Source organism: Catharus ustulatus, chromosome 6 (assembly GCF_009819885.2).
Source record: "Catharus ustulatus isolate bCatUst1 chromosome 6, bCatUst1.pri.v2, whole genome shotgun sequence".
NCBI classification, from domain to species: Eukaryota; Metazoa; Chordata; class Aves; order Passeriformes; family Turdidae; genus Catharus; species Catharus ustulatus.
Window position 1 is genome coordinate 56,209,410 of NC_046226.1, and position 23,920 is coordinate 56,233,329.

The 23,920-nt window shown below is 42.5% G+C and overlaps 1 protein-coding gene across 10 annotated transcripts in view; it reads right to left on the reverse strand.

Annotated features, from left to right (window-relative positions):
* Nucleotides 1-23,920, reverse strand: part of ANO1 (anoctamin 1) — a 72,232-nt gene that overhangs the window by 26,599 nt on the left and 21,713 nt on the right. For 9 of the 10 annotated variants that reach the window (XM_033063569.1, XM_033063570.1, XM_033063567.1 and 6 more), the window contains exons 2-8: nt 14,184-14,362; nt 11,275-11,601; nt 8,862-8,960; nt 7,538-7,689; nt 6,335-6,389; nt 3,914-3,965; nt 830-885 (exon numbers count right to left, since the gene is read on the reverse strand). In XM_033063569.1, coding sequence (XP_032919460.1) covers nt 830-885; nt 3,914-3,965; nt 6,335-6,389; nt 7,538-7,689; nt 8,862-8,960; nt 11,275-11,601; nt 14,184-14,291 — 849 coding nt within the window. In that variant the 5' untranslated portion in view covers nt 14,292-14,362. Of the gene's footprint in view, nt 1-829; nt 886-3,913; nt 3,966-6,334; nt 6,390-7,537; nt 7,690-8,861; nt 8,961-11,274; nt 11,602-14,183; nt 14,363-16,077; nt 16,209-23,920 lie in introns of those variants that run through there. The other variant, XM_033063568.2, reaches the window with a different exon arrangement.

Consider the following 23,920-nt stretch of genomic DNA (forward strand, 5'->3'; position numbering starts at 1 on the left):
AGTGTAAAACCAGAGTGAGTGTGGAGAGCAGAAAACCAGGAACACACACTTCACATCCCAGGCTGGAAAACCAGCCCTTGGGTGCTCACACTCACCTCAGGAGTGAGCAGCATGACTGCCAGTCCCTCTGACATCTGCCAAGCTTTTCTGCAGGCTAAGAGTGTGTGTTTGTCACTTCTAGTTTCACTCTAATCCTCTAAATCAGAAGGACACCAGCACCCAGATGTGTGCACCTCTGACAGGATGGGGGTGCCTGGCATGGCTTGAGAATTCCTGAGCTCTCACTGACCCTCTGGGCGAGCACTGCAGCTGAACACACTATTGACATCTCACTGAGCTGCTCAGAAGCAGATCTTATCGGCAGGAAGATCTGCAGTCACATCCAGCCCCATGGAATATGTGACATCAGACCCTTGCTTATGGCTTTTCCTGGTGGCATGGACACAGGAATTTGCAGCGAGATGTGGCCAAGGCAACCAGCTACTTGGTGCCCTGAGAATGAATGTGTTTCCTGGCACTGGTGCCAGGGATCTTGGGGACAGAAGGTCAGGAAACTACAGAAGAATTTCATTTGCTGGAACTCTGTAGTAACTCTTCTAGTGTTATGTTCAAATTTATGATCATCGGATGTAGAACCGTGTGGGGAATTCCTTGAAAGCCAACAGAGGGATGGAAACCTGCAGAAGTTACTGCAGTCGTGACACAAGTGAGAAGAAAGTCATGTTTGGGATGTTTGGGATATTTGGGATGATGCCACCAACACATAAAACACGAGGGATTTCTTGGTGACAGACAGCAGATGTGTAAAATATAATGTGAGATCACTTACGTCATGCAGAGGATATGCAGCACTGTAAACTCCATTGGCAAGCAGGCTGGTGATCCCTTGAAAAATAGAGACATAATAGTTATTTATAATTTCAAGGTTAGACAGCCTCACTTCATCATCCTTCCTGGAGATTTCCCTCAAAATAACAGCCATTTGATCAGGTAATGATTTTGCTGCTATCTCATTCCTTTCCATGTAGTTTCATTTTTAATCATATAGGTTATTATACATGACTCATTTTATGAAATGGAAAACTGCAGAGAGCAAGAGGAAGTCATATATATTTGAGAATCAAGAATTAGAAGCCAATGACTTGAAATTAGTCATAAAAATTAATTACATTTTCTGAAAAGTCAGTTTGATTTAAGGGCAAGCCTGAAGATTTGAGAGCGTAGCAGAAGGCTGGATCACAAGGAGAGTATGGCTGGAACTGCTGGCATAGGGGAACCCACATCCACACGCATCACCCACGCAAAGTTTTGAATTCAGGTTTCAGATTGATCAGAGAAATTGTAGGGAAAGCCTTTGCGAAGACCTTGGCGTAATACTTACCATATTTACCACATTTTCGTCTTTTATTTAAAAGGGCAGTTTCCTTCTTTCTTCCCTCTCCTTTCCCTGTTTACACAGCCGTTTATTAGTGACATGCATGAGGCTGAAAGCAATTAGTGCTTCATCTACTAAATGTTTGTGGCACAAGGGACTGGGAGGAGCTGGTGGGGAATTCTGGAGGAGCACTGCACCATTCCCAAAGGCGGCTGAACCTGGTGGACTGCAGCTCATTAATTCCCTAATGTTCTTTCCTCCTGCAGCTGCTGGAGTTAATAGAGCTACTTCCAATTCTGTTCACCATGTCTGGAGGTGTCATGTGGCCCATGAACATGCATTTGGGGATGGAATGAACCCGTTTTGGGTGCTGAGTCAGAGCAGAGTCAAGCACTTGTCTTTGTGCAGAGCAACGGTGATTAATGCCAACTGAAAAAAAATTTATGTATAAATCTGGCCACTGATATTGGGGAGGATTTGAAAAGACTTAAAAAAGAAAAGAAAAATTAGGTGCTCCAGTGTGCTCCATGCTGCCCATCAGTTCATGGCTAAGAAAAGAGTGTGGGACTGGGTTTGAAAGAACAGTGACTGAACCAGGAAACAGCTCACTGTAGAGACAGTTTTGATTGCTCTTGAAATGAGGATAGTTCAAGTTCATTAACATTTCCAAGATACTAATCACCTGCTGGAGGAGCAGCTCCAGGAGTGCTCAGTATCTTGCGGTATCATTAATTTTCGAAGCCCTATTTCTGATTATACAGGTCTATAAATTGTCTGCAAATGTTTCCACACTCCTGGCAGAAGCAACCTGTGAGCAGATAAATTATTTTTCTAGGGCTGTGAGAAGAGCTACATAGTACCCTTCTGCTATAGATCTGGATTTAGCAGTGAAGCCAGATTCACATTTTCACGAAATTTTCCTAATAAATAACAAAGGCTGCAGTGTTCCCCCGGGCAGCTGCTTTTTTCCTGCTGGGCAGCAGTGTTGCTGCATGATCTGTGTTTGTTTAAATCTGTTTGCCACCTCTGCTGGGTTGTAACCCAGCATTCCAGCACTGGAACACAAAGGAGCTGATTGAGTTATGCTGGGCTGCCCTGATGGCATTTTTATTAGCAATATTCCATCCAGGAATCCTAACACTACCATCCATTAGTGTCGCCCCTATTCAACTAATCTCTGCTGTGCTTCCCATTTTCTGGACAAAAAAAAAACCAAAACCAAAACAAACCAACAAACAAAAAACCCCAAACCAAAACAAAATAAAAACAAATCAACTGAGAAAGCAACTCCAAGGCAAGAATTCAAACTGAGATGTGTGACCTTCCCCTTTCAAGAGTCCAAAGATGTCATTTCCAGTGAAAATGATCCAGCAACAGACCCAAAAAGGGTCTTGAAAGTCACAGAATAATTTGGATTTCCCATGCTACAGAGAACAGCACTTCTGTTAATACTGGCTGGACACCAAATTTTAGTGTATATAGGGAGTCAACAATTGTGCATTGTATGTTGTTACTTCAACACAAAAGTCAAAGCATGGAAATAATTTGTGGCGTAATTGTTCTTCTATTATTTGATGTCTTTCTAAGCAGCTGATGGGTCAATATTGAACAGAACTACCTGTAATTCAAGTTCCTATTGTTTTATTTAACTGTTTGTAGGCAAATAGGCACCATAACAGATTTCAACAGTTACCAAACATTTTCTCCCATGTTCACGCACTTTTCTCACTTTGTCTGGGAATTCACCCTCCCACCTTATTTGTTTGGATTTACCATTAACTATTTGTTAACTTTGGCCCCACAGCCAAATGTATATAAGTGTATAATGTGTAAAATAAAGTATATAACAGCTGAGCAGGATCAGCTGCCAACAGATCTTTAAGGTGGCCTGATTTGCAATTCATCTTTATTGTGAGTTTAATTCTTACAGCACAAACCCTAGGGCTGAAATCCTAAAAATCTTGGTCATGGCAGTACAAATTTCACATCCCCAGACTTGCAGCACCTGCTCTGAGGATTCAGGTGCCCAGTTCCAGTGCAAGCCTTGGACCCTGGCTGTCCCAGGGGGTTCATCTCAGTTCCACTCAGGACAGTCATCAGTCAAGACCATTGCACTCAAGTCACTGGAAAACAATCCCACTATAAATTGTGGGGTTCCTGCTTGAACAAAATGGGCCAAGCCACAGAATTTCACTGCAGTGATTGGATTTTACAGAAATACCCTCATCCATTTCAGGGAGTGTAGAACACAGAGCACATCTCATCTGCTGGTTTATGTCATCATCCATCCTAAGTCACATCTGCAGGGACCACATGCTCTCTTACCATTTAATTTAGAGTTTAATCTATAAATTCACATTTGAAAAAATGTCAAAGGGTTGCATAAATTGAATCGAATTTCCAAATAAAACAATTACATCCACATACATCAAATTAGAGAGCAGGAGAGAAACCTAAACTCCACAGCCATTTACAACACATAATTATTTTCAATATCTGAAAAATATATTGATCTTAAAGCTAAATAAAGTTCCTTACCCATGCTATATTTTGCTTTGGTACATGTTGTTCTTTTCAGTATTTCATAAACCTACCAAAAGAAAAGAAAGGGTTACTTCAAACACTGCCAGTGAAAAGCACAATCTTTTTGTGTACAGCTCAAATATTGGCCAAACCAAGATGTCAATGAAGTCATCATTCTTTAATAAAAGTCGTGGTATTCAGGAGAGCAGGGCTGGGAGCTCTGTGTGCTGTGCTTTCTGCACAGGAGAGAAAAGCCTAACTAAATAGTCAGCCACCAGGAGAATTGATGGGGGCAAACAGGGTTATTTCTGCCCCCTGGCATAACAGAAATGCAATTTTTGCTCGTGTTAGCTATTGATCAAAGCTCAGGGGTGCTCTTCCACCTGGAGCAGCTCTTCCCTGGCCTCCGACGGCGCGGGCTGGCTCCATCCCAAGGAGCTGAGCAGAGCTCCAGGCTCACTGCGTGTCCACAGCACGCAGCCGTTTATCAAACTGGGCTAACACAGGCTGACCTTAACATCTCTGAGCCTGCCTGACCTCGGTGGCAAAACAGATTTATTTATTTTGGGATTTATTGCATTTATTGTCGAGTGACCTTTGCACAGCTGAGCAGCTGCCCGCGAGGTTCAGCCCTTGGCCGCTCCCGTGCAGCGATGCTCTCGGCCAGGCAGCACAGGGAAACCTGAGCAAAGCCCCTCCTGCCGCTGCCTGGCCTCTCTGGTGAGCTGGGGACTGTTTCCCAGCTCCCTAATCCACTTGCTAACTTGACTCCTGCCCAATTCCCTGGAGGAAGCAAGTGAGGGCATCTGGGGCAAGTCGCACGGCTCATCTGTCTGTCATCTCGTGACCCCAGTGAATTAAGGGGCTGTCACAGAGAGATTTCCAGTTATATAATTTTTTTTTAATTTTCTTTTTTAATAACAAAAAGATCTCTGGCTTAGTTCTATTCATCAAAGACTCACAGGGAGTGACTAGATTCCTGTTCATTTCGCAGTAGGCGGAAGGGTCAATATTTGCACTGAGGTTCAAAAACACATATAAGAAAGGCAGGGGAGAACTTTAAGAAAGAAGAATACAAACACCAATGCACACAGAATAAAATTATATTGGGAAACATTCAATATGTTCTTCATTACTGGGTGATTTGCAGGGATTTCACACAAAGCAGCACAGCACCAGCATTATTCTTATATGCCCAGTGTTCCTTCAGGCATTTAAAAAGCCCTTGTGCCTCCTTTTCCTCTCAGCCTCTGCTCTGAGCTGCTGTTTCAATCCATTTTCCAGTCAGTCTTGCTCACCCTCTTGTCCCATGGAGCCATTTTGTCTTGCTGCCTTGCTCAGCCTGTCACGAATTTTAACTCTTCATTTGTTGAGCTCCTTTTACTTACAAGATCTTTTTCCTACACATCTGCACATATAAAAGAAAGCCTACAAACAAAACCCAGGCTTTTTTTTTCCTCCTCCCAGTCTCAAATTAAATATCTTATTTGCAAATAAACCATTTTTCCTTTTTCTTCCCCATTTCTGTGATCCTGTATCTGCTTCCTGGTGCAGCTCACCTCACCCCCATAACCAGTGCTCACATCAAACCCTCGCTCCTCAGGCTGGCAGGGAACTGCACTGTGGAACAAGCTGGAATTTCAGATCAGGAAAGGGAAGTTGGGTATCTCATACCCCTTATCACCACAGCAATGCAAGGCAGCTATGATTGGAATATAAACTTTTTCGGAAACCACTTGGCATCCCAAAAGGCTGATGTTAAATGTAAGATAAAAACACGCTGGCAGCCACATTCCAAGGCACTGGTTAGGAGAAGTGGAATGGGGCAAAGAGTCCCTGTTATCCCCTGAAATGTGCTGCAGCAAGGGCTGCTTGGCACAGCCCCTTCCAGCTGGCCTGGATGTTACATGAGCTGGCCTTTCAGTTCCTCCTTTGGTGGCTATAAATGAGGGAACACCTTCTTCCCCAAATCTCTTCTATGCTCTGTAAGTCAGATAAAACCCATCAACCTCAACCATTGCAGAGAATTTCCCCTCAAAAACAAGAAATAATATTCCCTGTAAATACCTGGCTGTTTTGTTGGAATTTGTCTTGGGATATTTAGCAGCATTTTGCAAAAAGAACAGTGTATAGTTACAAAAAGTTAAACCACTCACGGCGCAGGCAGCTGGTGGGCAGAATGAGTGGTAAAATCTAAATATTCCCAGCTGGTGATATCTCTGCTAAGAAAATTACCCATGAACTAGAAAGGAGAGCCAAATTATTTTCCAAAACTCAGCAGTAAATCTGGAATTATTTATAATTTCAGTACCTGATGGCACAGGAGATCCTTGGCATTTGGTTAAGAAAGATAAACTTGAACAGGCATTGTATTAAAGCTGTTAACAACATGACTGAGGCAATATTCACCATAAATTATTTATAGGCAGTACTTACTATAGTGCTTCTTGTTTTACTGTCAAAGAAGGAATCTTTGTCAGACAAATCAAATCTGTTAAAAGATTAGAAGAAAGCCCATTAGGTTAAAAAAAAAAAGTCAGTAATTTCCTGTTCTTGTTGACCCCTTCAATATTTTAATTTCTCCTGGGGATCTCTCAGAGCTCACATTAAAGAACAGTTTGTAGAAACTCTGTTAAAAAGCAAGTCCAACACAACCCCCACAATTTAAAGAGGCTGCTTATACATTTTTTAATGTCTTTATAGGTTTTTCAGCACAAAAGAGAGTGTTGATGCTCATTCAAGTTGAATCCCTGACCGCTGCTGGCCTTGAATTTCCCCTCATCATCTTTAATTTCCCCAGCTCAGCAGAGACTGGGGTGGTGTCACTGGAAAAGCCACCTGCAGACAGGGTGATGCCCATCCATGCCCACAGTCAGGGGTATCTTTTGGACCTTCTCTAAACCTCCAGGAGCACCCCACACCCAGCAAACACACAAACACTGCATGAAACACCAAACCCCTGTGGGTGCAGGAAGAGGTGCTGCCCCAGGACTGCTGCTTGTTCCAGCTGGCACATCCATAAACAGGGCTCTCAAAGCAATCCTCCGGGATGCTGGCCAGGGAAGAGCAGTAGCAGAGCAGTCCAGGGCAGGAGAAGCTTTGGCTGGGCTCTACCTCATGGTTTTTTCCCTACACCCACATTTACAGCTGTTCTTGCTGATCTGGGATTGATGGCAAAGCCACCTCTGACTTCACAGCACTTCAAAAGGCAGGGCCTGGTTGGCACTACCTGGGTCAGCTGCCCACACCAGATCCATGAAATGATTCTGAATTTATCAGCCCACATCTCTGGCTACAGGTTTTACTGAGCATTTTATTTAATGTGGAGAAGAGACTGTTATAAACCACATTATAAATCCCCTTCTGGCAGCCTAACAGAAGTGTATGGTTATACAAATGCACATTATGTGCCATAACAGCAGCTAAAACACACAGAGATTTCTCTGCAAAGACTCATTCCTCAACAGCAAACAAAAAAAAATCCCCCCCAAAATAAATTTATTGCAAAATGGAAATATTCTTTGCAGCAGTGCCCACCAGAGTGTTGGTGTTCATGCTGTCTTTCACCCTCTGGTGCCTGAGCTGCTCAGAGAGGCTGGAACCTGTGGACATGGACATGTAGGGAAAGCTTTCACTTACAAGTGCTGCTTCTCTCTGGAGAAGGGGTAGGAGAGGCGCTTCACCGTCTGAGGTTTGTGCTCTGCTACTTTTGGCTGGATGGGCTCTGTTATTTTCTGAATCACAGAATTAATCTTTTTCAGGAGGCCGTGGGTCTGGTTGATCTGATACATCTGAGGGGGCAAAGAGAAAAAAAAACCAGTAAAGCTTTACTGCTTTTGGTTATCCATAGGTCAGAGTGAACTGTAAGGAATAAACCAGCAAGTAGTTAAATAAACAATAAACTATCAAGGAGTGTGATTTACATTCTTGAAATCATCCAGAAAGAAAAACCAAGGGTGCTTCTGATTAAAATCCCTGGTAAGTGAGGCAATAATGGGGATTAATATGAAACCCAAACAAAAAATGTGGTTTTTAATATATGATGCTGGGCTTGGAGACAGTCTCTTGCTCCATTATGGACTTCCCTGTGCGGACTGGGACCTGCACTTAGTCTGTGTTTAAATATTAATCCCTCTCTGAGCTGTGCTCACTGAGCAGGTTGCTATCTATCTATCTATCTATCTATCTATCTATCTATCTATCTATCTATCTATCTATCTATCCATCCATCTATCTATCTGTCTATCTATAATCTATCTATCTATCAATCTAATCTATCTATCTATCTAATCTATCTATTTATCTAATCTATCTATCTATAATCTATCTATCTAATCTGTCTATCTATCTCTATCAATCTAATCTATCTATCTATCTATCTATCTATCTATCTATCCATCTATCTATCTGTCTATCTATAATCTATCTATCTATCTATCTATCTATCTATCTATGTATCTATCTCATGTGATTTAGAATTGATGAAAATATACTGTCGTCCCTTTAATGATATTTCAAATATTCTGAAAAGTAATTTATTTTTTGGTAGAGTGGCTTCTGCAAATGTGGCTGACTGTGTATATGAATAGTCACTAAACCCAGTGGGACAAACTCTTATCCTTGTGTTCATTTTTAGCAGACTTCAGGTGAGAAAAAAAATGTCCAAAAGGCACACAGAAATTTCACCATCAATTGAAACCTCTACTTTTAAAACATACTGATGATGAAATCATTCTCATCATGTAAAGACAGTGGTAGCAGCCAGAAATTCTTGATTTCCATTCTTCCCTCCACTTTTTTTCTCTGCTGCCCCAGGCAAGTTCATTTGTGACTTTCATTTCTGGTGCACATAATTTAATTGTTTTTAAAATGCTTGTGGAAAGAGAAGTCTGCATTTATAAGATGTTCTGAGAGGAGCAAATGTTTAAGCCTTCATGAGGAAAACAAGAAAATCAGGACTCACCTTTTTTGTGGGCATCTTGAGCTTAAGGAATTCTGCCTCTCGACACAATACATTCCATGGTGCATGTATTTTTACAAACCCAATCCCATGGATTTTAGTCTTACAAAAAAAGAAAAAAAAGCAGGGGAAAATGTTACTGATGAGAGGAAATTAATCAAATTACCCCTTGTGATTCATACATATTTAAGGAACAAACAGTCCATTAGGAGCAACATGATAACTCCCCTTTGTTTGAGAGAGCTGGTTTCCAACAACAGGACAATACTGAACACCTCACTGTGCTGAGCTGCTAACAGAACGTGACTCAAAGAATGCTATTGACTCCCAGAGCAATTACCACAAGGTTAAACAGATAAAAACTCTTTGGAAAATAAAAGCTAATGACTGTGGACACACATACAGGCTAAGCCAGTTAAATTTGAAGCGGAAGCATCCAGCCAAAATGGTGTGATTTGGTGAGTGTGTTGTAATTGCTGGGCCTGAGAGAGTCCTTGCTGCTCACCCCTCAGAGGAGCAGCCTCAGAATCAAATGTGAAAAAAAAAAAAAAAATCTATATATATATCTATATATCCATTAAACCATCATAATTAGGAAAACTGGTTAGAAGAATTCCACCAAACAAAGCAAAAGGAGGACAGAAGTTAATGACAATATTAGTGGTTTGCCTGCAGCCCAGTAATTCTCTGAGCTGTGCTCTAGAGGGACATGGATGTTTGCATCTGGCACTCCCACATACACCCATGTTTGCTCCCCTTGGAGCAGCCCTTCCAAAGGCACTGGGCAAACGATATCCGACCAGGATGCATTCAGCAAACAGAAGAGAAATTAATAACAATGAATCTTTCTAATCTTGCTGCTGCACCAACTTAGGTATTATGATGACAGCTTTCACACAGCTATATCCTCACTGCCTTTCTAGAAACTGGTTGCTCAGAGGACCATGGAATGGTTTGGGTTGGAAGGGAGCTTAGGGATCATCCTGTTCCAACACTCCTGTCCAGCCTGGCCTTGTTTTAATCAATTGTTTGTGGACATCGAGCCCCTGACTGCAACTCTTTTGTGAGTGACCATCCAGACATTTCATCAAAGAGAGCTAAGTGATTTATTAAACACCATCTGTTAAAGAAACCTTTGCTCTTTTGGAACCAGTGATGTCTCCAATGGAGCTTTGTGGCTTTTCAGGCCCAGCTGATTGCAGATCTTTCCCCCTACATGGATGTGCTGGCTGTGGAAGCTGATGTAAATCCCTGAGTCTTGCTTTCATCTCTACACTTTCATCTCATGTGGTTTGGAGACTTGCACTGAAAGGACAGGGTTCCATCTCTTTTACAGAATCCTGGCTTGACTTCTGAGCCCTTCTGCATAATTTGAAATAATGTTGCATGTCATAGGTGGAACCTCCCATCTGGCAAAGGATTTCGATATCTATGACTTTGCACAGGCAAACTCCCTGTTTGTTACAGAAAACTACAAGTTGGGCAGAAAGCAAGTCTGATTTTCTTTGGAAGACAAGAGGGGAAAGGTTTTAGAGTTTTCTTGCATTGTACCATGCTAAGTATATATATTACATATACATAATATATAAAAAATAAAAATGTCTGTAATTTATGAGTAATAGGTGACAGATCCATTTTTTTGCAGTCTCTTCCCAGGTTGAAATGTTTACCTCAACTTTTAGATCCTGTAAACAAAACCAGCACAAATGTTTACCCTCTCTCAGGAGTCTGAGGCACATTGGTTGGGTCAGATAATTGGAGCAGCTTTCTTTGAAATTAATACTGCTGTGTCTATTTCTACTAATCACACACTGGCAGCACTTCACACACATCATTTTTTACACGGTCTAATGGGCTTTTAATAGAATATCCTGTTTTCAGGGTGCAGGTGGAAGATGTTACGAGCTGTACTGTTCATGTCTAAGAATGGAAAGAGCAAACTGTAACACAGACCCATGTGCTCCAGCAGGACCAGAGCCTCCTGAGCAAATTTAATTCTCTGCAAGCCTATATTGAGGAACAAAGGTGACACTGCCTGTATCAGTTTTTTTTTTTTTCTTCCCAGAACTGAATTTTCCAGAGGATCCAAACTACTGCATACTGTAAACCCACCAAACTGGGATTAGTGTTCAGAGCAATTTAAGCCTCACTTCCAGACAGCACAACACAGCCGTGTTGCATGGCCAAGAAAAGCCAGGAATTTCACCTCATTGGGGCATTTACAACAACATGGCACACTCCTGTGCAGCCAGCTACATCCGTGGGTGAGGATGGCCCTGACTGCCAGAGCTGCAATCAAACCCTGCAAGAGCCGAGCTGGTGCAACCTTGATCAGAGCCAGGCACAGCTCAGCAGCCCCCAGGACCTGGCCACCAGCCACCCTCTCTATTGCTAACCCTTTCAAGTGCGTCCTTACATCTTCATCGCGCTCCAGCTCCAGCCCAGCCTCCACAAGGTTCCCTTCGTACTCCTCCCTGCGGAACCTCTTGTCGTCCTCGTGGTAATCCAGGTGAGGCTCGCTGTCCCCCATCTCCAGCTGCACCCCCTTCCCAGGGAGTGGCTGGTCCTGCTTGGTGCTTCGGACACTGGCATCGTTCTGCTGAGCCCTCCTGGCCAGCGTCTTCCCGGCTGAGGATTTCTTGTAGTGGTACACCAGGATGTAGTCCACCTTCCTCTTGCCATCTCGGAAGTAGAGCCCGTATTTGCAGTCAGCATCCGGGTTTTTGGATAGGGAATTTAACAACTGGAAGTGCAGAGTGGGGAATGGAGAGAAGAAGAGAGAAAAATAATGAATGCACAGCCCAACATAGGCACCAGACAGACCATCCTCTCCTATCAAGGCTCCTTTTGCCTGGAGCACAGGATGCCCTCTCTCCAGACAGCCAGCAGATGGGAGGAGTCCCCCCCATGCTACTTACTCTGAAAATTTTTGCGAGTTAACACCTTCAATTTTACTGATAGCCAGCTGGGATTTTATCGGCGAGAAATAAATAGATTGCATGACTGGGATTTAATCTAATCACCAGCACACTGGTTCATAAGTCAGCTACTTGCTGGGTTTGGTTTTCTCCTTCGGGGGTTAATCGCCACTAAGATCGTTTGTCCTTTTCCACCCATGACATCTGCAATGCTGCAATTCTGACAATTAGATTAATATCGTGTGGAAACATTTCTCACTTCTCTTATCTATCATTGCAAGTCCATATCATCTGAGAAAGAGATCATCTTAGATACAGACTGAAGGGAGCCAGCTGGTCCTGCGGCGCAGCCAAAAACGCCATGGAAAGTAGCCAGGGAAGTGGGGTCACTGCTTATTGAGTTCACCACTTCTTTTTCCCACTTATAAAACTATGTCACTATGTGATCTGATGGTGGCAATGGCTTTATTCCCAGCCTGAGTTAATGCTGGATAAGTGCTGCAAGATACATGAAACGTAAGGCTTACAACACAATTTCACTTCCAAGCATTTTTTGAAAACTGCACAGGGCAACTATAGAAAGAAACAAACAAGCAAAAAGTACTAACAATTTATTTATTTCTACTTTTATAACATTTATCATAGAAGTGGATTCATAATCAAGTGTAGAATTCACAATTCTACCCTTGGAGATGCACATACTATTAAAAAAAAAAAGGAAGAAAATTCATTAGTAACCGGCACTTGTTTTTACAAAAAATACCCATCACAGGAGTGGCTTTTGAGTGATCAGGGAATTTTCTGTCTTTTAAGTTTATAGAAGAATGTCCATCATCTTGGACATATGGAGGGAAAAGGACTTGTGCTCCAAAAGAGAGCAATTGGTCACCAGTTGCAAAATGCTAAAATCTTTTTGGGATGTGCATACCTATTTATTTCATACATAAAACACTAAATGCAAGTTATTTTAGATGGTCTTTGCTATCTGCTTTTCTCTCCTTTAGGATCTCATCCCTCTTTCCCATTTAACCTAAACCCTTTACACCAAGTTAATAAATATATAATAAAATAACACAGCATTTTGAGCCACCATGGAGTTCACTCATTGTCCTCTTGCCTCTATTCCCTGTTCCATGAAAACAGGGGAGGTAATTTAGCCATGTCAAACTCTTCAGGGTGCAGTTTGTTCATGTTTGTGCCCTACCTAGATATTCTTATTTAGTTTGTAAGCATAACTTTGATATCAAAGACCATTAGTAACTCTTACTGTCTAATTGCTTTATGATTAATGGCACACACCTGTGAATTCAGAACTTTTTTTAAGGCAAGGTGATAGTCTGCTTGTGGCAGGCAACTCATGCAAATTTCTACAGAAACAAAATATAGCAACAAATGGCAACTAACTGGGTCGTGTTTAATTTTTTTTAACATGTGTTGACCTTACTAATTATTTAAATAGCAATTTATGAAAAACTGGGCTGAACTACTACTGTGGCTATTGAAGCCTCAACAAATTCATTATTATGTGAGAGTAGCTATATCCCACTGCAAATAGGAAGCAGCCAAAAAACTTGGTTCTGTTTTAAATAAATTAATGGTCAGATTATTTTAAGGATGGGTATAAATGCTGAAAGATACTCATGGGCCAGATGCTCCCTTGCAGTACTGCTGTGCTTAAATGGAGTTGCATTGACTTAGACCATGTAAAGCTCATATCTCTTCAGCTGTGAATGAGACAGAGACAAGACATTTCAGTTTCACCACAGCAGGAGGATTTTAACACCCTGACAGAATAATTCATCCATGCTCCATCCTAATTTTAAGCACAAGCACAATAAATCACATGTTGCTTTTTCTGGTACCTCTTTCCCCAGTGAATCTGTTGTATAGCCCACTCCACTTTAATAAACTTATTTTTATGTTTAAATTACATAACCAAGTAATAATCATGCTGGGTATTCATGTTGTTAATTTCCTTTAAAATCTGTGTTAAAGAATTTAACTGAGGAACAATTAATGATACTAGAACCCTAATCTTTATTGTGTGCTGGAAAAGATAAGTTTAATGTTACCTATGTTAACAATGGGTTTTGCATTAAATTTTAGACATTCTCTTCTGTTCTTCTGGTGAGAAGATGTAAAGGTTGGCACAGCCTTACTGCAGATTCCTTACTCTGAGAAGAGTCAGCCCATTTTTATGCTGCATGTCAAACCATGTTCCCTTTCTCACACATCCAAGAACAGCCCCCACCACATCAGCATGGACAGGTACCAGCAGTGCCTGGCACAATGCTTCCCTTGGAAGAACAGAGAGGATTTCAGAGCGTCCTGGCAGTGGGGAGGATGGGGAATGAGGTGAGGGATGAAGTGCAGGTGCCCATCCTGGCCCAGCAGTGTGGTCACTCACCGTGCTCTCGTGCTGGTCATAGCCGATGTCCTCGATGGCTCTGATGTTGATGATGTGGATGCCCTTCTCCTCAGCAGGCAGACAGGAGTACTTCTTATTCACCCTCATTCCTGTCTCCTCTGGAGCCTCGCTGAGATCTTCTGGCAGAAAATCCACCCCATGAAACTCGCTGTCTGCGTCTGAGAAGGAAGGGAACAATTTTATCAAGACTCCTTAATCCCAACACTTGCTCCTCCCAGAGCCACCCAAAAGCTGAAATGTATCCTGTTCCTGCCTTCTCCTGTCAACGAGCCCTTGGCAGGGCTCCCACCCCTTCTCCTTTCCTCCCTTCTCTGCTTTCCTCAGCCTTCTTCAGCCCTACCTGGGTCTACTCCTCCTCCAGAGGAAGAGTGCTGAGTTAAATTTTTATCCTACACTGGTGTCTCGAGATGTTTTTACTCTGTGGGCTCATGGAATGATTGTCTTTCTTGGCAAGAGGAGGAAAAAGGGGAAGAGGGAAGGGAAAAACTTCTGGTGAGGGCAGGTGCCATGGTGCCTTTCCCTTTTCCAGGAGGCGTTTTCTCCTTTAATTTGTTCACAGTGGAAAACTAATCAAGGGCTTCCCCTCAGTACCTACATCCTGCATCTGATTCACTTAAATAAATTTACTTTAAATAAGCATTCTTATTTAAGTAGTCTTGAAAATCTGAGTGTTTCTCCCTCTCAACCTGCTTCTGATGAAGACATCAGACCAGTTTCCATTTCCTGTTTAAGTATAAAGATAGGTTAAAGGATTTAATATAAAAATTTCACTACAAACTGAGCAACCAGATAAGTGACAGAATGCAAACTGATATTTGCATATGGGCACTTATGCAAGCAATAGGCAAAGCGTTCCAAGATTTTATTAATTATGACACTGAAATAAAATGCTGCAGTATTGTACACTTTTTTTTTTGAAACCATACAGGAGCAGAGCTTGCTCATCTAAAGAGTGAAGATAAAGCAAGAATTGTGTAATTTATTGGATACTAAATTACTTTTCCCAAACAACAAAGACCATAAAACTGAATCACCCTGTCTGATTGAACTTCAGGGATAATGTTGAGGGAAGAGAACAGGGAAAATCCCACTCCCCAGCAAATTTGCAGATGATGTGAAACTGAGGAGCAGGATTGATAAACTGGAGAGCAAGGCTGCCACTTCAAGAGGTCTTGACAGGCTGGAAAAATGGAAACCCAGAAAGGTCCCCCACTTCTGCAGCCCAAAGAAAGGAAGGCAAATGCTGGGGTCCCATTCCTCCCTTCAACTACCAGCTGAGCAGTACAGACACAGCAGTGCCAGATTCTTCTCACAGGTGCATGGGAAAAGGGTGAGAGGCTACAGACACAAGCTGCAACAATGGAAATTGTGACCGGACATTAAAAAAACCTAAATCTCAATTCTCTAACAACGTGAGTGATCACACGATGGTGAAGGAACCAGTGAAGCCACAAATCTCCATCCATCCCTGGAGAAGGTCAGAGCTCGACCCCACCTGGCCCCAAGCAACCTGACCCAACCTGAATGCTGGGAGGGCACTGCAATAATCACTGCATTTCTGAATGTTGGGAGGGCACTGCAATAATCACTGCGCTTCTGATCAGGCTCTTTGTGGGGATGAGGCTGGAGCCAGCATGGACAACAGCCGGCAGCACACAGAGGAGGAGGGTGCACCCAAAGCCCTGGCACACGTCCTAAGCTTATCAGAGAAAGGTAAACATTGCTGTTATGAAAGCCATGCTTCTGTGGAATTTGCAGTTGTGCTCCTCTGGAGCTTGCCAACACCATGAGGATGTTAATTTCAGTTCTGGGCAACCTGCTGGCCCAAGTTGCTTTCACAGGAACATCAGTGCTCATTACCATCATCACTTACCAGGAAACCTGGGCAGCAATCAGCCTCTACGTATTCATGTGCACAGAATGTAACACCCACACCTTTGCTGTTCTTGGCTCATCTTTAACACTCTCCAACAGTTCTCCCAGAAAAGACAGCACTCGTCAGGTCTCAGGGCAGCATCACCAAACTCAGCAAGCCACTCGAACAGCAATTTGTAACAGCTCAAGGAGCTTTTTTGGGGGGTAATATAGAGATACAGACAAAAATCTGCTGGCTCATGGGAGTAGCTGGAATGTTTGTAACAATTCCCTACACGTGTATGGTCTCTTTTTCCCAACGCTCACATGCATGCATGGACAGGTTCCCTGAACAAATGGGAATCCAAACAAGTGTGGGCAGCTGCAGAATCCTGTGTACTCAAGCTGCAATATACTCATAAAATAATACAACTTTTGGAACTACATAACCGTAACAACCTGCATTTTTATTTGGAAGGATGCAGAAAACAACTTTGTAAAAACAGTGGATTAAGTGCTGTAAAATCCTTTCTTCTTTTCCCTCCTTTTCACATGTGTACTGAGTAAAACCCAGTTATTTCAGAATTTTGCAGAGGGCATTAGGAGAAGCAGCTTTTACTGACTGTGAATCTGAATAATGGAGCTGTGAACTGAACAGTGCGAGTTTAGGAATCACCACTGGGATGGAATAGGCTCAGAGGAGAAAATCACAAGCTTCATTGAACCCAAACGACCTCCCTGTGCTCTGAAGCTGCACTTCCAAGCAGCGTTTGTGAAGAGCCAGCACGGAGCAAGGAGACCTGCTCAGATGATTCAGCACCATTGTGCAAGCCCAAACAATCCCCCCAACACAAGCAGATATTTACATTTCTCTTTACACATCAGTAGCCTGGCAATATTGGAAAGAACAAGTGCTTCAGGTAGGCAATGAATCATAGAATTTTGGTTTATGACTACTGGAAAATATGTGAATTGTGAGAGCTTACTTGATACAATCTTAATTACAGTAAGTTTGATTTCTGCACTTACGGATGATGTCAGGATTTAATACTAAGCCATCCAAACCACTTTGGTAATTACAAACACTCAGGGATTACAAGCAATTCACTTGTGCTGGTTTGGCAGAGGTCAAAGCCTTCTATTGCAAGCCTTCTTTTTTTTTTTTTTTTTTTACATGGAGTAGAGCATTTCAAAGACTTAAAACCATGAATACTTTATGCTAATCACATTAAACAAGGACAACAATTTAATCTCAAAATAAATTCATGTTCAGAATTATTTATGGTGAGATAGAAGAGGAAAGGTGAGGAGTGCAAAGATGAATGTCCTAATTCAGCTAGACTGACATCCTAATCTCTTTGTTGGGAGCTGAAAGAGGAGAGCATTGTGAAAACTGCTGGCTTTGCTGCCTTCTAAAGCTGACTAACCCACTCGCTTCTATTTATTAAGCAGAAAACACTACAACAAAGACTTGAAGAAGCACTCAATGTATTTCACCATAGCCACAAAACCAATCCCAAAAATCCATGGATTTTTAGTCAGCAGAAGTCTCTAATATTCCTGGAACACAGAGTCAAACCCATGCTTGAGTGTCTCACTCTGAACAATATGGAAACAAGACTGAACCCATAAAAAAACCCTCAAACATGAAACCATGTCATCCTCTGTTCAAATTTCAGTCGCAGCTGATAAATTTCCCAACCTCATCATGCAAAGATTAACACTAATTAATAAATCACTTTACACCACTGAAATTTGGCACATGGTGTTGCAACCTTTCCTCATTCATACAATGCTTCTTCACAGAATGTTGAAGACCAGGTGAACCAGAACCAAAAACCTGTTGCAGAGACCAATGTATTTTCTCCATGACTCAATCAAACAGTAACATTATAGCCATAACCATGCACAGCCACTGAATATCCCCCAGCAAAACATGTTTTCATCATTAAAATGAATTTTAAAATTGCATTCATACAACGCGACTCTTGATGGAACACCCTGCATTAGTTCTAAAGCAAGCATCATCAGATCACCACAAGTACATCTAAGCAAATGAACAACTATTTCTCTTGCTCAGCCTGAAACAAGAAGTGTCACTGAAACTGCCTTCTCTTGTTTTCTTTTTCTTTTTTTCCATGTTTCTTCTTGTTTTCTTTTTTAGGGAGTATGTTTAAGAAAGTGGGAGAACAAAAAAAGTTGCAAAGATCCCTGAGTTAGCTGTCCTAGCTGTTCCCAAAAGGGACGCAGCAGGAGAGTTACAAGACCATGTGATTTGAAGTTTTAAATGTCCATGTCCTTATATTTGTGCTTTATATAGACGATGATAGAATTCAGAATGAAAAATTAAGAATCACGCAGGTAACGAGGAAGCATATTAAGAAAGTCATGCACACGTACACATATATATGCTAAAAGAAACACATACGACCTATAAGTAAAGATTGAATATTTGTTTATGGTATACTCTTTCTACAGAAAAAAGAAATTAATTGCTGTGCGTAATACATTGGATAACTTTTGGATTTAAGTTCTTGTCTCGAAGAAAAGATAAGATACTGAGAAAAGCTCCTTTAGTGGGGTTTTGCTTGCTACATATTGCCCCCTAGCAGCAGGATCCTCCTTCAGCACATCCTCACCCAGTCCTCTACCAAAGAACTGCATCTCCCAAATTCCAAGTTAGAGGTTAATCCTAAGAGGAGAAAAACACCATTCTTGCAAGTGACTCGCCTCGCGCTTCCCCTTTTCCTTCCCCTCCAAGGCTGTCAGATTTGGGGGCCAGAACCCCTGGAAAGCAAGGCCAGGCCAGTGCCAGGCAGATTCAGAGAGCCACCCCAGCAGCAGCACAGCAGCAGCACAGTAACAGCACAATAGAGCAGTAGCAGCAGCACAGCAGCAGCAGTGGCAGCGGCAGCAGTAGAGCAGCAGCAGTGGTAGCACAGCAGCACAGCAGCAGCAGCAGTGGTGGCACAGCAGCAGTGCAGTAGCAGCAGCACAGAAGCAGTGGCAGCAGCAGCAGCAGTGGTAGCACAGCAGCAGTGGCAGCAGCAGCAGCAGTGGTAGCACAGCAGCACAGCAGCAGCAGCAGTGGTGGCACAGCAGCAGTGCAGTAGCAGCAGCACAGAAGCAGTGGCAGCACAGCAGCACAGCAGCAGTGGCAGCACAGCAGCACAGCAGCAGTGGCAGCAGCAGCACAGCAGCACAGCAGCAGTGGCAGCAGCAGCAGCACAGCAGCAGTGGCAGCAGCAGCAGTAGCAGCAGCAGTGGCAGCACAGCAGCAGTGGCAGTAGCAGCACAGCAGCAGTGGCAGCACAGCAGCAGTGGCAGCAGCAGCAGCACAGCAGCAGTGGCAGTAGCAGCACAGCAGCAGTGGCAGCAGCAGCAGCACAGCAGCAGCAGCAGCACAGCAGCAGCAGCACAGCAGCAGCAGCAGTGGCAGTAGCAGCAGTGGCAGCACAGCAGCAGCAGCGGCAGCAGCAGCAGAGCAGCAGCAGTGGTAGCACAGCAGCAGAGCAGCAGAGCAGCAGCACAGCAGCAGTGGCAACAGCCGCAGGTCTCGCTCCCAACCAGCGGGTCATTCCTGCTGGCCCGAGGAGCCGTTGCCGGGAATGCCAGCGAGGATGCTGGAATGCCAGCGAGGATACCCGCTGCTGGCAAGGAGGGCAGTTCTTTTTTTGGGATGCTGACACCTGTTTACGAGGCACTGGCTCCGGACCAACAGCCCGGGCAGGAGCTGCCCTGCTCTCCAAGGAACACCCGCACCCGTCCTGAACTTGTGTTCTGCTCTAAGTCCTGACATCAGGCACTGATTAGCAGCACATCAGGGACAATTTGATGTAAATTTTCCCTCGCCTGTCCAGCTGTGAGAAGCCAGATGTTGCCTCGAGCTGTGCTGCGCTGCTTGTGGAGAGGCAACACGTTTCACTTGTACCACTGGCCTGGCAGGAAAAGGGAGCCCACCTCCCCCGGGGCAAATTTAACACCTCTGGGAATGCTGATACCTCCTGTCCATCCTTTCAGGGATGCAGGGATGTTGATATCTCCTGCCTTTCCATCTGCAGAAAGGTGAACCCTGCCTCTTTAATCTTCTTCAACACCACACTACGTAGGACAATTTGGAACTCACCCATCTCCTTTGCTTTTCCATTTACTTTAAAACTTGTAGCCTACATCTGTGCTGGTTATTACCTTAATGAATTAAGCATGATGTTATAACCCAATCCATTAAACAAAAAAGCTCAAACAGTGACATAAATCTTGGATTCCATGGACAGTTTACTTTTCAGAGGAGAAATACTTTCAAAGTAGGATGACCTTGATGTGCCTGATGCTGACAACTCACTCTGAAGGGCAGAGCCCATTCAGACACTTCATGTCCAGTGCTTGGGAGTCACACGGGTGGAAAAACTTCAGCTCCTGGCAGGATTATTTGGATGATTAGCTGGCTTAGCTCTGTTCCTCACTACTGAGAATGGTGGGGCTCTGGAGTGGGGCTGCAGCTTTCCTGGAAGGCTGGCTGCAGCTTTGAAGTTATTGATCTATTATTATCAGCAACATACTCAAGCAGGTTAGAAGGACACACAGCTATGACATCATTTTTTATTTATGCTTGTCTATTTTTGTTTTTAAAGATTCATTTACCCTGTTTGCAGGATGCAGGCCTGGGCTTAAACACACGCCTGATCTGACACAAACCTTGGGAAATGTAAACACAAAGAGCAAAACCACCTAAAACCTGTAAAGATAATAAACATTTTGACTGAAATGGCATTTTCAACAGCGCATAGAGAACCAGAAAATACAAATTCTACCATAACACTACTGCCTGTTTATTTAGACCCTGTCAAATCTCACATTTTATGAAAATCCATAAAACCTCTTCCCATCCCAAAACAAATTTCATTTTTTTGTTCACAACTACTAACAACTATTTAATGGTCTATTAAGTAAACCTGTTTTCAGACATATTTCTAAGTTAAGCACTCGTCTTCTTCCAAGCACCAAAAAAATATTATTTGCTTCTATTGCTATTGCACCAAGATCAGCACTAAAATTATGCTCAAGTTTATGGTGAAAACAAAACTAGATATGGGAGAGCCACTGAATCCATGTTTTGTGAATCCTATTAAATATGTTTTGCAGGGTTATGATGCTCATTACTTTTGTTTGTGTGTTCCAGGAGGACAGTTTTTATCAATGGGAGCAGTAAGCTGAAAGGAAAAAATATACTAAAAAAGAGATTATGGTGAGAGAATTGGTATTTATTGGTACAGTGGATACCTAAACTCTCACCAGAATCTAAATATAAAGGATATCTAGATACATGTAAAATATGACACATATTTTCCTTTACCAGGCTGTAACAAAAGGTTCTTTATACCAATTGTGAAAATGAGGATCTAAAAATTACCAGTTTTACTGTAAAATCTGTCGTGGGCTGCAGCCTGGGGCTGAGGCCATGGCTCATGTGCTGACTGGCAGAGCTAGCTGCTCTTTATCCTTGAGGTTTCCCATTTAAAGTCCTAATCTCGAGACATTTGCACTCGTGTTTACATTTCCATGCAAAGCCACGAGGGCGTTAGGGCTGCATAAACCCAGTTATGGATGTCTTGGAAGGCTTTGCTCATCTGATAAAAGAGGGTTTGGGCCACAGGCACAACATTCAGGAGCTGCTTTTCTACATTTGAGCTGAGAGAGGCAGTCACTGGGGCTGGGTTTTCCAGGGCAGAGCTCCACCTCATTTATATCTCCACCTCATTTATATATGTTTTCTGGGTGTGCCCAGGCAGGTGGAGCTGATGTGGTGGGGAGATGGGAGTGGGAGAGATCCAGCCAAGGTCCCAGCTCTGAGGAAATCTAACCAAATCCTGAGGAAATCTAACCAAATCCTGCCCTGAGTAAGAACTCCGATCTCCTGAGTTTTCTGACAATTCTTATTATCTAATATATCTTCATATCAAAGGAGCAGTCAAGATCCAGGCTAAGTATAAACAGCTGCCCTGTAGGTTTTGTAACAGGGGACAGGCTTACTAATAAATCTGTATTATCCAAATATACACTGGTCAATCCGCGTGTCCTGCCCAAAAACAAAAGGAGAGGAAATTGCCATGAAATTACTGTCACCTGTACAATGGAAAGAAGCCGAGCGTGGAGGGCTCTGTGGTTGCTGCAGGTGTTCAAAGGCAGCTGGGCCAAAATCTCTATCCAAATATCTAAGTTTCATTCCGAACTTGCTCCTGTTTATTCTGCAGTAGCAATTTCCAAAAGGAGCTCAGAATCCATCCGTCTTTAAGGTGTGGACCTTAAACAGGCAGATTTCTGCACCAGGATGTACGTGCCTAACACTGCTCCCCTCCAAAAGCAAACAACAAACCCAAGGAGTTCTTATCACAAGAACCTAAGACATCTATTTTGAAGGATCATTGTGCTCAACCTTTGTATAAACAAGGACATCTTGGCAAATTCAAAGAGATATCCTACACAAAAAAACCCCACAAACAAACTAACAAACAAACAAACAAATCAACAAAAAAAACACCCACACCTTTTTTTGTAATTATGATGACCATGTAAAACACTAATGAAAACAGAAGTAATAAAGGGCAACTCTAGTCTAGTATTTTATTTCAAAAAGTGAGTGATAGGATTCCCTCATTTTGCCATCTTTCTGTTCATTGCTCTTTGAGAAATCATCCCCAGGAAGAGCATCACCAGACAATCACAAGTATCACCAGAGGGGCATCATTCTTCCTACAGCAAACCCTCAACACTCTCTCTTTAGTACTAGAAGTGAATCCTCCTCCATTGAGGAAACACCTCTGAGCACTACAAAAGTATGGCCCAAACAAGCAAAGCTAGAAATTACCGATTTTCAAACAGCATGTCTTTTCTGTAGCCAAATCTTCTTTAAATGCCCAAACTGCAGCTCTTCCACCACAGAAGAGCCCAAAATTCATCACAGGCACGTGGTCAGTGATAGGCTGCCCAAAGATATTCTGGATAAGAAGGGAAACAGCAGCTCCTGCCAAGAGCAAGCATTTGACATCAATGCAGAGAGAAAGAGAGAAAACATTATTTGTTTTCCTATTTCCTGAGAAAGACACTGAGGATGTAACTTTGTTATTTATGCAGGGTCAAGGTTTCATCCTAGAATTTAGGAAAGGAATTTGTTTTCCCCTAAAGTGTGATTAAGTTTATAAGACTAAGACAAGTTTTGATTGTGCTTTTTTTTTCTGTTTTGGTTAGCAGAATAATTTCACTTTCTGTCTTCTCTTTTATTTGAAAAAGGAAAATATGCTGTTCATTTATCCGCTACATGTTTATCCATTCTGTGTTTAAAAACCCTAAACAAGAGAATAAAATGGAATTAAACTTTAATATACTGCTTATCTTCAAGCACTGAAACACTTAGAAAAACAATACTCTGCATGAAAAAAATGCCCCATGTTTTACCAAAAGTAATTTTTTGGGATACGTTAAAGGACAGTATCGGTTATTCCATAAACTTTTTCAAAATACATTGTTAATGGCTATTTACAGACTTGATTGCTTTTTAATAGCACATACTCTATGCTGGTGGATTTGTTAAGCAAGTTTACAAAACACATTTTTGTCAGCTAGGTTTCTAGTCTCATGAACGGTCTCTACAATTTTAGTTTTGGTTTTTTTTTTTAAAATATTCAAGCTCTTTGAAAATTATCTTGAAGTGGTTGCTTTTAAACCTACAATAAATGTATTGCTGATTGAGAGAAAGGGAACTTCTGACTGCAGTAATTATGTAAATATTGGTATTTTTAAGGAAGAGAGGGCAACTAGTTTAATAAAAACAAAGGTATTGCAGTTCTGATTGATTTCAAATCTGA